This window comes from Hyla sarda, chromosome 10 (assembly GCF_029499605.1).
Source record: "Hyla sarda isolate aHylSar1 chromosome 10, aHylSar1.hap1, whole genome shotgun sequence".
Lineage (NCBI taxonomy): Eukaryota > Metazoa > Chordata > Amphibia > Anura > Hylidae > Hyla > Hyla sarda.
This window is the reverse complement of record NC_079198.1, coordinates 70,759,266-70,773,015: the sequence shown is the minus strand read 5'-3', so window position 1 is coordinate 70,773,015 and position 13,750 is coordinate 70,759,266. Positions and strand designations below refer to the sequence as shown.

The window sequence follows — 13,750 nt, the reverse complement described above, 5'->3', positions numbered from 1 at the left end:
CCAATATATACCACTTCTAGTTCCACCACCTACCCCCCCCCCCCCATGAATTATTATTGTCTTTGTTCACTTTAGACCATAACCAGGGGTATGTGACCTATACCAGGACACTAGGGGCATCTCCAGCCTTTACCAATGGAGGTGCCCAATGTCCTTGACACCTTGAGCTTGTATCCCAAGGAACATAATTGATGCCTGAACCCATATAGTTCACCATTTGTTTCCTAACTGTGGACCTCCTGATATTGCAAAACTACAACTCCCAACAAGCCTTGCTGGGAGTTGTAATTTTGCAACATCTAGAGGTCCATAGTTTGGAGACCACTGTGGTCCATCATAAGGTCCCTTAAACTGCAGAGGGTACCAACCAAGCTAAGGCCAACTCTAGATGTCTTTTATGATGCTCACATCACATTGTATAAGGTAGAGCAAGTTTATAGGGCCACTGTCTGGCATGTGCCACCTGAGGTCCATGGCCGATGACATCACCTGCACACGGCCAACTGCTGTTTACTTTCTGCTGGCGACCGACGTGACTGGACCGAGGTCTACAGGCTGAAGGAGAACTGCGGAGATGGCGTCTACTGGACATGGAGAAGATGGCGAGGAGGTGAAGAGGAAGAGAGAAGACAAGAGGAAGGGGGAAGAGGAAGGTGAAGATGGAGTCAAGAGGAGGAGAGGAGATGACGATGGAGGATCAGAGGATGAGGAGCCAACACCTCGGATGGTGTCCACTGGACATGGAGAAGATGGCGAGGAGGAGAAGAGGAAGAGGGAAGAGGAAGGCGAGGATGGAGTCAAGAGAAGGAGAGGAGACGACAATGGAGGATCGGAGGATGAGGAGCCAACACCTGGGATGGCGTCCACTGGACATGGAGAAGATGGCAAGGAGGAGAAAAGGAAGAGCGGAGGCAAGAGGAAGAGGGAAGAGGAAGGCGAGGATGGAGTCAAGAGGAGGAGAGGAGACGGCGATGGAGGATCAGAGGATGAGGAGCCAACACCTGGGATGGCGTCCACTGGACATGGAGAAGATGGCGAGGAGAAGAGGAAGAGTGAAGGCAAGAGGAAGAGGGAAGAGGAAGGCGAGGATGGAGTCAAGAGGAGGAGAGGAGACGGCGATGGAGGATCAGAGGATGAGGAGCCAACACCTGGGAGCAGCCAAGGAACATTGGGCACCTACCCCAGACTAACGGTCAGCAGCTACCATCTCCACCAGCTCCTGGGTAGGGGCAACTTTGGCAAAGTAAGTTCTAGCTCTATCTTGTTTTCTGTTATTATCCATTTCAGGCTGGATATGTGTTGTAGGGGGAGATTGGGGGAGGGTGGTGGTGCAGTGTTGTTGTTAGGTGGTTTTGCTGGTACTTGTAGTCCCACAATGTATATTTTCCTGATGGCTTGAGTTTTTATGCAGACCCATATAAGACTCCCTGAAGGGCCTACACTTGGTACTAGGTGTGAACGGATCCCTTGGGGCGCGTCCATGTACTGTGTTCTGGTAGATGGTAGATGGAAGTCGGGGTGCCCAAGATGGTAGAAAACCAGATGCAGGGAGAAGAGGAGAAGATACAATGGGGTCTTTACTTCTGGAGCAGGGTGTAAACGGTACATACATGGGGAGATTTATTAAGACCTGTGCAGAGGAAGAGCAGTGTAGTTGCCCATAGCAACCACTTTCAAAAGGCCTCTGAAAAATGAAAGAAGCCATCTGGTTGCTATGGGAACTGCACTGCTCTTCCTCTACACAGGTCTTTATAATGGGCACGGGAATAAGCAATAATATAAAGTTGATTTATAAAAGTGCATATGTGCTAATATTATATCGCTTGTAATGAATAATAAAATCTCTTCACATGTAATGTCTATAGGACTCATATAAACACAATAATAAAGTGCAAGTGCAACAAAAGAGTTCCCCTATGGCAGGGGTCTGCAACCTTTAAGACAAAAAGAGCCACTTGGACCCGTTTCCGAAGGGAAAAAAAAACTGGGAGCCGCAAAACCCCCCTCCCCTCTGATGCCCTGGTTGGGATACACTGGCATACACACACAAAAGGGACTACAACTCCCAGCATGTGTTATTCAGGAGTCTTCAGTCTGTGGTATAACACCAGCATGCTGCCTCTGTAGTCTACTGGGAGTTGTAGTTCACCAACACCTCTATTGTATCTGAGTAGTCTCCTGGGAGTTGTAGTTCACCAACACCTCTATTGTATCTCAGTAGCCTCCTGGGAGTTGTAGTTCACCAACACCTCTATTGTATCTTAGTATTCTCCTGGGAGTTGTAGTTCACCAACACCTCTATTGTATCTCAGTAGTCTCCTGGGAGTTGTAGTTCACCAACACCTCTATTGTATCTTAGTAGTCTCCTGGGAGTTGTAGTTCACCAACACCTCTATTGTATCTTAGTAGTCTCCTGGGAGTTGTAGTTCACCAACACCTCTATTGTATCTTAGTAGTCTCCTGGGAGTTGTAGTTCACCAACACCTCTATTGTATCTCAGTAGTCTCCTGGGAGTTGTAGTTCACCAACACCTCTATTGTATCTCAGTAGCCTCCTGGGAGTTGTAGTTCACCAACACCTCTATTGTATCTGAGTAGTCTCCTGGGAGTTGTAGTTCACCAACATCTCTATTGTATCTTAGTAGTCTCCTGGGAGTTGTAGTTCACCAACACCTCTATTGTATCTTAGTATTCTCCTGGGAGTTGTAGTTCACCATCACCTCTATTGTATCTCTGTAGCCTCCTGGGAGTTGTAGTTCACCAACACCTCTATTGTATCTCTGTAGCCTCCTGGGAGTTGTAGTTCACCAACACCTCTATTGTATCTCAGTAGTGTCCTGGGAGTTGTAGTTCACCAACACCTCTATTGTATCTCAGTAGCCTCCTGGGAGTTGTAGTTCACCAACACCTCTAATGTATCTCAGTAGCCTCCTGGGAGTTGTAGTTCACCAACACCTCTATTGTATCTTAGTAGTCTCCTGGGGGTTTTAGTTCACCAACACCTCTATTGTATCTTAGTAGTCTCCTGGGAGTTGTAGTTCACCAACACCTCTATTGTATCTTAGTAGTCTCCTGGGAGTTGTAGTTCACCAACACCTCTATTGTATCTCAGTAGTCTCCTGGGAGTTGTAGTTCACCAACACCTCTATTGTATCTGAGTAGTCTCCTGGGAGTTGTAGTTCACCAACATCTCTATTGTATCTTAGTAGTCTCCTGGGAGTTGTAGTTCACCAACACCTCTATTGTATCTTAGTATTCTCCTGGGAGTTGTAGTTCACCAACACCTCTATTGTATCTCAGTAGTCTCCTGGGAGTTGTAGTTCACCAACACCTCTATTGTATCTTAGTAGTCTCCTGGGAGTTGTAGTTCACCAACACCTCTATTATATCAGTAATCTCCAGGGAGTTGCAGTTCATACACCAGTGTTTCCCAACCAGGGTGCCACCAGATGTTGCAAAACTACTACTACCACCAGCATTTCCTGGTTGGGAAACACTGGCATACACACACATAAGAGGGACTACAACTCCCAGCATGTGTTATTCAGCAGTCCCCGTCCCCCCATCATTCCCAGTATGATATTTATTCCCCTGCAGTCTTTACATCCCCAGCCTGTGTAATATGTCTCCTCACACATAGAAATCTTCCCCAGCCCCTGCAGTGCAGTATGTCTCCTCTCCCCTCACCCGCTCTGTGTTTCCCCTGTGCAAACATGAAACCTCCCCGTGAAAAATTAGGTCCTGTCTGTACAGAGCTGGGGGAGGAGCTTTTCCCCCGTGAAAACATGAAACCTCCCCGTGAAAAATGAGGTCCTGTGTGTACAGAGAAGGGGGAGGGAGGAGCTGTGTCCGTCCCCACTCTCCCACTGTCTCCTTGTATTATGCAGAGCTGCGCTCTCGCGCTCTCCATCCTCCGTGAGGGGGCGTGGCTTCATTATCTGCAGACGTGCGGTGAAAAAATCAAACCTATGGCTCTGCCCTCGATCCTCCCCACTGTAGCTTCGGAAAACTTGCCCCTCCCTTTTTCACCTCACATCGGGTTGCCGACCCCTGCCCTATGGGATTACGGTTCTCTATTCATTATTGTCTATTTTTGCCGTATATCACTGTATGCTCTGTTGTATTTGCTTTTTTTTTGCACATTTTCTTTCTTTTCTGCATTACTTGGAGGTCAGATGGTACTTATTACATATATTTTGCCTTTGTTTTCCCTGCCCCTGGTTGAACCCTTTTGTAGTCCAATGAAATTGAGCTAACTGGCCTGGATATTCCTGGCGGTGGACTGAGGAAAACCTGTAGGATCCCAACACCATTTACTTTGTATGGCCCCTCCCCACACCACTTACTTTATATGGCCCCTCCCCACACCACTTACTTTATATGGCCCCTCCCCACACCACTTACTTTATATGGCCCATCCCCACACCACTTACTTTACATGGCCCATCCCCACACCACTTACTTTACATGGCCCATCCCCACACCACATACTTTATATGGCCCCTCCCCACACCCCTTACTTTATATGACCTATCCCCACACCACTTACTTTATATGGCCCCTCCCCACACCACTTACTTTATATGGCCCCTCCCCACACCACTTACTTTATATGGCCCCTCCCCACACCACTTACTTTATATGGCGCATCCCCACACCACTTACTTTACATGGCCCATCCCCACACCACATACTTTATATGGCCCCTCCCCACACCCCTTACTTTATATGACCTATCCCCACACCACTTACTTTATATGGCCCAAAAATAGGACTGGGACCAAAAATAGGCCCGGGCATTTTAAAATAAGCAGCCCATTTTTATGGTGGACGTCAGACTGCTGGGACCCCAACCAATCCCCTCGGTTCAAGTGGCTCTCCAGCTGTTGCTAAGCTGTAACTCCCATCATGTCTGAAGAGACTCAGGAATTAAGGAAGTTGCTGTTTTGATACAGCTGGAGAGCCACATAATGGTGTACAGTGTCACCCATCATCACTGCGGAACTTACAAGTGACTTCAGCTGATGGGACAGTCAGAAGAATACATAATGATATCAGTGACCTGAGTGATGTCTTCTCTGTTGTCTTTCCTTTCCTTCTTTATCTGGTCCAGACGCCAGGAATTCCTCCAGCTCCATCTTCTCTGCAGAGTCTGACGCCCGGACATCATTGGCTCCTCACATTGTCAGCAGATCTCTGTATAAAGACAATGGGGGAGATTTATCAAAACCTGTGCAGAGGAAGAGTGGTGCAGTTGCCCATGGCAACCAATCAGCTTGCTTCTTTCATTTTTAAAGAGGCCTGTGAAAAATGAAAGAAGTTATTTGATTGGTTGCTATGGGCAACTGCACGACTTTTCCTCTACACAGGTTTTGATAAATCTCCCCAATATTCATTATAACACATTATAATTCTGCCAAATACCGTGCAACCTGAATATAATACTGCCACGCACTGTACCCTCTAAAGATATTATTGCCACACACTGTACCCCCTGAATATAATACTGCTTACCACTGTACCCTCTAAATATATTATTGGAACACACTGTACCCCCTGAATATAATACTGCCACACACTGTACCCCCTGAATATAATACTGCCTACCACTGTACCCTCTAAATATATTATTGCAACACACTGTACCCCTGAATATAATACTGCTTACCACTGTATCCTCTAAATATATTATTGCAACACACTGTACCCCCTGAATATAATACTGCCACACACTGTACCTCCTGAATATAATACTGCCGCACACTGTACCCTGTGAATATAATACTGCCACACACTGTACCCTCTGAATATAATACTGCCACACACTGTACCTCCTGAATATAATACTGCCGCACACTGTACCCTCTGAAAATAATACTGCCCCACACTTTACCCCCCGAATATAATACTGCCATACTCCGCAAACCCTTCATCAACCCCCCCCCCACCCCATGCTTGGTTATTTAATCACCCCAATGCCCCCTCCGCCACATCCTCGCTATTCTCATCACCCCATACATCCCACCCATCCTTGGCTCTTCACCCCCGCACTCCATATTATTCCCCCCCATCCTCAGTCTCATCATTGCAACCCCCCCCCCACGCACCCTTATCCTCAGACTCCTCATCATCATCATTGCACACCCCCCACACCCAATCCTCAGTCTCCTCATCATTCCACCCTCCTCCTCATCATCATCATCATTTCACCCCCCCCCACACCCCATCCTCAGTCTCCTCATCATTCTACCCTCCTCCTCCTCATCATCATCATTGCACCCCCCACACCCCATCCTCAGTCTTCTCATCATTCCACCCTCCTCCTCCTCATCATTGCCCCCCCACACCCCATCCTCAGTCTCCTCATCATTCCACCCTCCTCCTCATCATCATCATTGCACCCCCCCCAGCATCCACTCCTCCTCCTCATCGCATTCCCCCCACCCCATCCTCAGTTTCCTCATCATTGCACTCCCCCCAGCTTCCCCTCCTCCTCCTCATTATCATTGCATCCCCCCAAACACCCCATCCTCAGTCTCCTCATCATTGCCACCCCCCCCAACACCCCATCCTCAGTCTCCTCATCATTGCAACCCCCCAAACACCCCATCCTCAGTTTCCTCATCATTGCAACCCCCCAACACCCCATCCTCAGTCTCCTTATCATTCCACCCTCCTCCTCCTCATCATCATTGCACCCCCCAGCATCCCCTCCTCCTCATCATCGCATTCCCCCCACCCCATCTTCAGTCTCCTCATCATTGCACGCCCCCCAGCTTCCCCTCCTCCTCCTCATTATCATTGCATCCCCCCAACACCCCATCCTCAGTCTCCTCATCATTGCAACCGTCCCCCCCAGCACACCCCTCCACCTCATCATCATTGCAAACCCCCCTCCCCCTGGGTCCCGGTCCTCATTCTCCTGCTCATCAATATTACATCACCCCAGCATCCGAACCTCGATCTCCATACCTTCCTAGAGATTCGCGATGCTGCAGTGTGAGGATGCGGGGAAGGCTGCTGCTCATGTCACGCATTGCAGGGGTCAGAGGCTGTGACGCGTCAGAGGCTTGGTGCAGACGTGCGTGCCTACGCGGTGCTCGTCTACTCCCATAAGCCCCTGTCCTTTCCATGCAACCCAGAAATTATTTTTAAAGAGCCCGCGCCTTTGCAGGTGATAGTGCTGGCAGCGGTGGGCCCAGGCCGCGCCTGAGGTCCCGGCCTGTTGCTGCAGCATGTAGCATAGTGTAGTGGCAGGGGGACCGCTCCTCAGTGGCCTTTTTGGCGGCCAGCTGGGCCTATTTTACTGTAGGGGCCTGGAGCTGCAGCTCCATCAGTCCCTATGTTATTCCGGCCCTGCCCCACACCACTTACTTCATATGACCGATCCCCACACCACTTACTTTATATGGCCCATCCCCACACCACTTACTTTATATGACCGAGGTCCACACCACTTACTTACATGGCCCACATGTGATACATCAAGGTGCATCCAGATGAAGTATCCTCATTGAATTTTGTTTCCTTCAATGCTGCTCTTTTACTCTTTTAGGTATCCATACATGGACCTCTATAGCTTCATTACAATCTTACAGAAACCTACTTGGATCAGGAGATGAGAACCACACTGATCCCAACCAACTCAAAGACATGTCTATTCATTTTTCAAATTATTAATAGAGTTGGGAGATAAAGTAAGTTAACCCCCTGGAATTCCCTCTATTTGTGCATTAAAGGGGTACTCCGCTACTAGACGTCTTATCCCCTATCCAAAGGATAGGGGATAAGATATCTGATCGCGGGAGTCCCGCTGCTGAGGCCCCCTGCAATCTTCTCGCAGCAGTGGTCTTGACGTCACGCTATGCCCCCTCCATTCATGTCTATGGGGGGGGGGGGGGATTGTCGACTGACACGCCCCCTCCCATAGACATGAATTGAGGGGGGCATAACGTGACATCACAAGGGGACATGGCAGTGACGTCACGATCACGGGCTCCGGCTCTGAGCGGTCTGAACAAAATGTCCCTTTAACTACTAGTAAGATTTGTTCCCCAAAAATGTAAGTGAATTCTTCTGATTCAGAACAAATTACTTGTTATACCTCCGGGATGTTGTCCTGTGACTGACCATGTCCGGCTCTCCTCCTTTTGGACCATCTGTGAACAGATGTTGGAATTCTGTGTTCATATGGATCCATATGTCCTGATCCTGGCACAAGTATCTTTACTTGGAGAACTTGACCCACTGTATTTGTAGGGATACATCCCCCATTGGTGCCTCTGGATGACCCATTCTCATCCTCTTTCTCAATGAGGATACTATTTTTCTTTCTGGATCCATCATTTCTGTAGGGATTTCTGCCCATTTTTGAGACTATTTATCATGTTGGACCCAAGAATTCCATGGTAATAATTTCATACATTTTTTGGACCATTGTTTATATTGATGGGATCCCCTTCTTTTGCCTTTTCTACTTTCCCTATTTCACAGGGACTGTAACACTAATCTGGTAATCTTTGTCCCTTGAAGAAAACTGCAGTACCACAAAGTGGACTATTCTGCACAGGAATATTAATATATTGAGTGAATTTTTGAAAAATTTGATTTGGTTGATTTGCCGAATTTACTTGCAGCGAATCTGTATAAAAAATGGCTATTTCTGGCCTACAGAGAGCCTCAATAGGGGTGTAGAACACTTTGCCTTACTGTAACACGCATAGGGTGTGTGCTGGGTTAGTGAAATAATACTGTTATTCAGTATGACATGCAGATTAGAAGCGTCACTATTAGAATCACTGTCACATCAATAGCCTGAGAGTGTGGAGATGGAAGTGGTGTGACCTGTCCAAGTTGCTGTTGTGGCCCATCTTCTCTTCCACAAAATTGTGCAAGGCTGGTACTACCTTCTTCGCAAAGAAATGACTGCTTGGGACTCTTCACCTCGGCTCAGCACAAGCCATCAGTTTTTTGAAAGGTGCCGAGTCCACCTCTTGAAAAGGGAGGGACTGCAGCACCAGCAACTTGAACAGGAGCACATTCAGCTTCTGTGCCATTGGATTGGAGTGGGAGCATAATGTTGTCTCTTGGACATGGCTTCGCCAATGGATTGCTGGCGGAATGACTGACTTGAAGTAGGAAGAGCAGGAGCATCTGGAGCGACATAAGGTAGGTATGACACACAGCTCCCTTTGGCTGAGGTGGTGGAGCCTTGGCTGGCTGAAACAAGGAGCGGCGTGCCACTCGATGATGCAGCAGGCTGGACCACAACATCGGAGCCACCGTTCTCCATGGCCGCTTTATGGTGACGCAGCATATGTGTACGCAGGGCCGTGGTGCCAACATTGGGACCCTGGCCTTGCTTCACCTTCTGCCGACACATCTTGCATATAGCCATGTTAACCTCCTCCGGATGCTTGATGAAAAACTGCCACACCGTCGAGTAGATGATTTTCACACCAACAGTCCCCACTGATTGACTGGTGCTGCCGCCGACTCCAGGAACCCCTGTTCCACTACCTCCCGAGAAGGTAGGCTGTCGCCTCTGTTCCATTTTCCAAGCCTCAATTCATAGATTGTTTATCTTATGTAATAAATATAAAATCTACTGTTATATATCTGCATTATAGACAGGTGCAGAGGGAATATACCTGATATTCATTTGGTCGCTTCCCCCTTTACGCATGCGCACGGGTCTTTTTCTGCCAATTAAATTGGTAAATGTTCATATCAATAGGGATGTACGTTTAGTTGGCAAACGCCAACCTATTGCCTTCATATATTACATATCCTTATTTTTATTTATTTTCCCTATGTAAGGAAGCCTGAACATGTGCACCAATACATACCACTTTTGTACTTATTGTGCCCCAGCCAATTATTGCGCAAACGCATAAATGATTCCAAGTGCTGTCTGAACGTGCGTGTAATATCTTTGTAACTTTCGTATCTACTGCTTCTGTACGCCTGAATGGCAGGTTAGATACTACATCTCCACTATTAGCTGAATTGCTTTTGATTTCATCACATCGGCATCACCATTACGCACTGAATGCCCCTTGATATCATCACACTGACCGGCGCCATCTTGCGAAGTGGATTCCGCCAGGGTTCCGCCACCAAACCTTCCAGGTATCTTATTGGCGAGCAATATGTGGAATATCACTTTATTTAATCTCCATAGAGCATCCAATAGCAGATATATAAAGACGGTAGCTTAGTTGTCCTAAGCTGATGGTCTCTGGGTGCTATACAGCAGATCCAACACTTAGCCCCCCCCCCTTCCATCTATATCAGTTTTTCTCAAGCACGGTCCTCAAGACCCCACCAACAGGTCATGTATTCCTGATTTCTTTAGTCTTTCACAGGTGATATGACTGTGGTGATGTCTGATTCACTGACCATAATTATATCACCTGTGAAAGACTAAGGAAATCCTGAAAACTTGACCTGTTGGGGGGTCTTGAGGACCGCGCTTGAGAGACACTGATCAATATCAACTTTATGATGTCTTCTAATGAGCCTCCTCTGTTTGTTTTCCTTTAGGTGGTCCTGGCATCAGTCCCTGGTCAAGACACCTACATGGCCATAAAAATCATCAACAAAAAAGAGGACAACGAGGATACCATCAAGAGAGAGCTGCGGATACTCCTGGCGGCCCGAGACTGTCCGTTTCTATGCCACATCTACGCCGCACATCAGTCTTTGGAGCGTGCCTACTTCATCACAGAATATCTGTCTGGCGGCAGTCTGGAGGATTTGATCAGGGTGTGCGGCTATCTGGACATCGACAACATAAGGTTCTACGCAGCAGAGATGGTATGTGGGCTCCAGTTCCTCCATGGACAGAACATCGTCCACAGAGATCTCAAGCCGGAGAACATCATGTTGGATGCAGAAGGCCACATCCGCATCATTGACCTGGGCCTGGCACAAGATGGAGTCACCGCCTCCAGTAGGATCGATGGAGTGACAGGAACATTCTACTACATGGCCCCGGAGGTGCTTCTCGGGAAGGAGTATTGTACAGCAGTTGACTGGTGGAGCCTCGGGATTGTGTTGTGCAGGATGGCAACAGGACGCTTCCCATTTTACATCGGCCACAGCAAGCAGAAGGTTTTCAGAGCCATCACCAGAAAGGAGCCGAAATTTCCACCCGGGCTGGATGCTGCTATTGAACATCTCATCACTCAACTGCTACGCAAGAATCCGGACAAGCGCCTGGGGGTGCGAAGAAACATCCGGACGCATCCATTCTTTTCCACCATTGGCTGGGAGGAGCTGGAGGAGAAGAGAGCAGAGCCACCATGGAAGCCGTATAAGACAGTTCTGCAAAATCACCATCTGCAGTGGCCAGAGGACACAGAGACTCCCCATCATGTGATCGGATTCAATTATACGTCACCAAGCTGGGCCCAGTAAGATCCTCCTACTATAAACAGGCCTTAAAGGGGTATTCCAGGCAAAAACATCTTATCCCCTATCAAAAGGATAGGGGATAAGATGTCTGATCGTGGGGGTGCTTGCCGCTGGGACCCCCCACGATCTCCCTGCAGCAGCCCGCATTCTATACGTAGCTGCGCCCGCATTCTATACGTAGCTTCCGAGACCGGGACGTGACACCACACCCCCTCCATTCATTTCTATGGGAGGGGACGCAAGGACCACAAGGCCCCCTACCATAGACATGAATGGAGGGGGCATGGCGTGACGTCACGTCCCCGTCTTGGAAGTGGTTTCCAAAACTGCAGACGCAGCTACGCATAGAATGCGGGATGCTGCAGGGAGATCGCGGGGGGTCCCAGCGGCGGGCCCCCCCGCAATCAGACATCTTATCCCCTATCCTTTGGATAGGGGATAAGATGTTTTGGCCCGGAATACCCCTTTAAGAACACATGTAGAGGTGCCAAAACCACACAACAATTTAACCCCCCCGGGTTAACAAAACCTATTTTAATCCATGTGTTCACTATAAAACATAACTTTTATTAAATTTAACTAATATTATGAACCGGTGAGAAAACACACACACTTAAAAACACAACCCTATTTGCGTTTGTAACTGCATAGTCCACACGTGTTGCACTGGGAACCACATTTAGGAACCTGAGGAATAGGTAATAGGTAAGTATTTCACCCTAAATTTGTAGTAACCAGTGGAGAAAGAAATATACCACTACTATTGTGCCACTCTCAAAAGGAGGATATATATTTGGGGTTAGCAACCCTGGATATACATCCTCCTTTTGAGAGTGGCACAAAAGTAGTGGTATATTTCTCTCTCCACTGGTTACCACAAATTTAGCGGGCGAAATACTTACCTGTTACCCATTCCTCAGGTTCCTAACTGTGGTTCCCAGTGCAACACATGTGGACTATGCAGTTACAGTCGTAAATAGGGTTGTGTTTTTAAGTGCGTGTTTTTTCACCGGTTCATAATATTAGTTAAATTTAATAAAAGTTATGTTTTATAATGAACACATGGATTAAAAGAGGTTTTGTTAACCCCGGTGGAGTTAAATTGTTGTGCGGTAAGATCCTCCTCACATGTTCTTCATTCCTCCATATGTGGATGAGAAGATCTGGACTCTGAGGACCCCGCGGCTACTGCCCAGAACCTCCGGTCTCTTGACCCCATGCCTCATGTCTCTGCTGCTGTTACCTTGGCTGCCCTAGAACATCATCTCCCGCCTCAACATTGACTTGGCATCCTTCAATCCCGGGCTGGCATCCAACATCACTGCAGCCCGAAGATCCTCTATGCCCCAGGAGCGGCCTGTGCTTGGATTCCATCTGGTGAGTTCAGGAACAATAGTCGCATGTTGTGGTCCTGGGATGCTGAGTGATGTCTATTATCCCTGAACTCACCCAAGCACAGGCCGGGTAAGTACCACACTCACCACAACCCACAAACACCACACACACTACACGATAGGGATAGGTGCACACACATAGACACATACCACAGATAGGGGACATATATCGGCTCGATCCAGGGATTTATTCTGACCGCCATGTTTGGGGTCGGGAAGGAATTTTTTCCCCTGATTTGAGGACAATTGGCTCATTCCTTACAGGGGGTTTTCGCCTTCCCCTGGATCAACATAGCCGTAAATAGGTTTAGCAAATTAATATCATGAATTACCCTATTAGTAACACAACAAATTCAAAAAAACATAATAATAAAAAATAATAATAATAAAAAAATAATATATATATATATATATATATATATATAAAAATAAATATTAATATATTTTTTATATTATCTTAAAATTGTATTTGTCCCAACCATAAACATTAGACTAGCACACACATGAATATTTAAATAAAATAATAATTTAAATTAATTTACCCCCCTACCTATCACTCAGGTTTGGTACCAGCCTTTGATCCTGGGATTTATTCTGACCGCCATATTTGGGGTCGGGAAGGAATTTCCCCCCCTGAAAATAAGGACAATTGGCTCATTCCTTACAGGGGGTTTTCGCCTTCTCCTGGATCAACATAACCGTAAATAGGTATAATATTTAGTGTATGTGTGTACATATATATATATATATATTTTAATAACATAAAAATTTCCTTTTATAAACAAAAGATATATATTAAAAATATATATATTTGCCCTAAACATATACTTTAGACTAGTACACAATTATAATAAAAAATAATTTAAAACTAACTTACACCCCTACCACACACATAGATTAGGTATCGGCCTTTGAGCCTGGGATTTATTCTGACCGCCA

General features: G+C 47.0%; 1 protein-coding gene across 1 annotated transcript; it reads left to right on the top strand.

The window, feature by feature from the left end:
- The first annotated feature begins 373 nt into the window (after window positions 1-373).
- Window positions 374-13,199, top strand: LOC130293947 (protein kinase C delta type-like). Its single transcript, XM_056543267.1, has 3 exons — window positions 374-1,243; window positions 10,545-11,416; window positions 12,579-13,199. The coding sequence occupies exons 1-3, from the start codon at window positions 575-577 to the stop codon at window positions 12,589-12,591; spliced, it is 1,554 nt and encodes a 517-aa protein (XP_056399242.1). The 5' UTR covers window positions 374-574; the 3' UTR covers window positions 12,592-13,199.
- Window positions 13,200-13,750: the final 551 nt, after the last annotated feature.